General features: G+C 38.9%; 1 protein-coding gene across 1 annotated transcript in view; it reads right to left on the bottom strand.

Annotated features, from left to right (window-relative positions):
• Positions 1-1,386: 1,386 nt before the first annotated feature.
• Positions 1,387-2,507, bottom strand: part of LOC107656951 (dual specificity protein phosphatase 16-like) — an 8,517-nt gene continuing 7,396 nt past the window's right edge. Inside the window, exon 6 of the mRNA XM_016444913.1 lies at positions 1,387-2,507. Coding sequence (XP_016300399.1) covers positions 2,023-2,507 — 485 coding nt within the window. The 3' untranslated portion in view covers positions 1,387-2,022.

Genomic DNA, 2,507 nt, shown 5'->3' on the forward strand with positions numbered 1-2,507 from the left:
TCAGTTAACAAAGACAAAAGCTGAAACAAATCCAGCATTAAGACGTTTTTAACTCAAATACGAGTCCATAATCCATAATCCATAATCACGCTTCCTGCAGTGAAAAAGTGCATCTCCTGTTGTCTCCCACATCAAAATCCAGCCACACATTTGTTTAGAGCTGTTTTGGCTTGTAAACTTCATCTGTGCAGACTTCTCTCCTGATTCAGACCAGATGACTTTATCACCGGAGGAAGTTGTGGTTTATGGACTATTTTAGCCGGAACAAACAGTTTGCAGTTAAAATCTCCTGAATGTTTTTTTTTGTCTTCTCCAGATGTTAACTGATGGACTGGAGTTGTTAGAGATTTTTTTTTTGTATTTATAATTAGCTGTATTTAAAATTAATAGAAGTGTATTGTTCGTCTCCATTTAGATAGCACACACAAGTAAAGTGTGTGTACATGTATTGTAGTTCTTCAATTTAAAGCCATTATAAATGTGTGTGTTTGTGTTGTATTTGCACCAGAGACTCAGACAAAGACCGGAAAGTTTTCAAATAATATATTATTGCTCATTGCCAGAATGAAACCAATACAATAAATTAAAGCAACAATGCGTGAAACTTTAAATAGACCATTTAAATTTAAGTAAATTTCTTTTACATACATACATAGTTACATACATATATATATATGTATGTAACTATGAGTCTGAGAGTGAGCACATTTCCAACCAGTTTTCATATTTGGGTGAAATATTCCTTTAACATTTAAAGTAGCAAAGTACTTTTTATATTATTATTTTTTATTATTATTTTGTTTAATAAGGTAGTTTAATTACTGCAGTTTAATTAACTGTAGCTTGGAAAGTTTAAAAGTAGCTTCCACAACACTGATGATATTTATATATAAAGTATATATATATATATATATATATATAGACGGAACACGAGCAATTATTAAAGCGAATACTCTGTTAAGGTTGCTCAGTGTTTTCTTTGCCAGATGAAGCCAGAGGAAGATACTCTACTTGGGTGAGTTATATTTCTCATACGCTCATCATTATGTCCTTTTTCTTAATTACACTCGGACAAGGAATCTGACACGCAAAAGACAATTAGGGCTCATAGATTTTAAACCACTCAGCCAGTCAAGTACAGTTGTAAATTTAAACGTCTATTGTGTGTGTGTTTGTGGCTTCAGTAAGGTGCAGATCATTAGCGAGTGAATGGTAGCCTTCATTAGTGCTGAGCTGTCTGAAATGTATTTGCTGTTACTGATGTGAAAGTCTTTTTCATTGATTGCGCGCACAGTCACACACACACACACACACACACACACACACACACACACACACACACGCATGTAAATCTAGACATAGTTACATACATATATATATATGTATGTAACTATGTCTAGATTTACAGCTTAGTACATAGTGCTGCTGGGTGCAGCTTGTCTGTTTGTAGGTAGCCAGCCATTCTGAGCATGCTCAGTGCACAGTAGTAGATCTGAGAGATACATACACTTCATATTTTCACTCTTGTATTACACTGTTGATAAAAAGTATAACACTGAATAGGGACATTATTGAATGCAACTGCCCTTCTTTACTCAATTTATAGCTAAATAGATCTTCTCAAACTTGGGCATACATACTGTACAGTTCCCCCTCAGGCCGAAGGTAAGAAGTCACTGTTAAGTGTGGCAGCCCTAATTTGCATCAAAACCAGCATAAACACACACATACACACACTCATTTCATTCTTTCATGTTTAGTGTCTTTGTATGATCATGCTAAAAGAACGTCCTCCGTCAGTCCTCCTTCATTTTGAGTGTACCATAGGATGACATGCCAGAAAAAGGTCACTCCGTGAGGTCTTTGGTGTGAGTGCTATATTTAGTGTATCCTAAATGACCCATTTTCAACCCTGGTTTGAAAAAGGTGGCAGAGACGAGTCCCTCTTAGATGCGAAGCTCTTTAACAACAGAACTCTGTAATAAATAAACAGCTTTCACTGGAGTTGGATTGTCATCTTTGTCAGGATACCTCGATGACCTCCATGCTACCAGAGAAACTGGATTGCTTGCCCAGCTTCCCAAATTCCTCGCTGCTTTGTGTTGTGTTAATACCCTCTTCAAACTCCATCTGGCAGCTGCGGCGCTTGTACTTCATGTCCACTTGCGATACACTGCACACTACTGCTTTCCCATCCTCGAGCCAATTGTTTTGAAAGTCCAGTGGCTCCGGCGTTTTGTCCCTTCGGTGTTTGCTGGGCTTGGAGTTGCCACAGGCAGGACTGCTGCCAAAGTGCATGGTGCTCCCTGTTCCAGATGGTGCCAAATTAGTGCCTAAGAACCAATGGCAGTCACCCGTGGGTGTGATAGGGGTGGTGGCCTCATTTGAGCCTCTATGCATGGTCCAAGAAGCAGATGTACCCAGCGGCAAACTGAGGAAAGAAGGCGCCTTCAAGCTGGTCTCCTGGGGTCTTGGCTCGCAGTTATCCTGCTTCAGATTGAGGGAAA

Source organism: Sinocyclocheilus anshuiensis, unplaced genomic scaffold, assembly GCF_001515605.1.
Source record: "Sinocyclocheilus anshuiensis isolate Anshui unplaced genomic scaffold, SAMN03320099.WGS_v1.1 scaffold1052, whole genome shotgun sequence".
Taxonomy (NCBI): Eukaryota; Metazoa; Chordata; class Actinopteri; order Cypriniformes; family Cyprinidae; genus Sinocyclocheilus; species Sinocyclocheilus anshuiensis.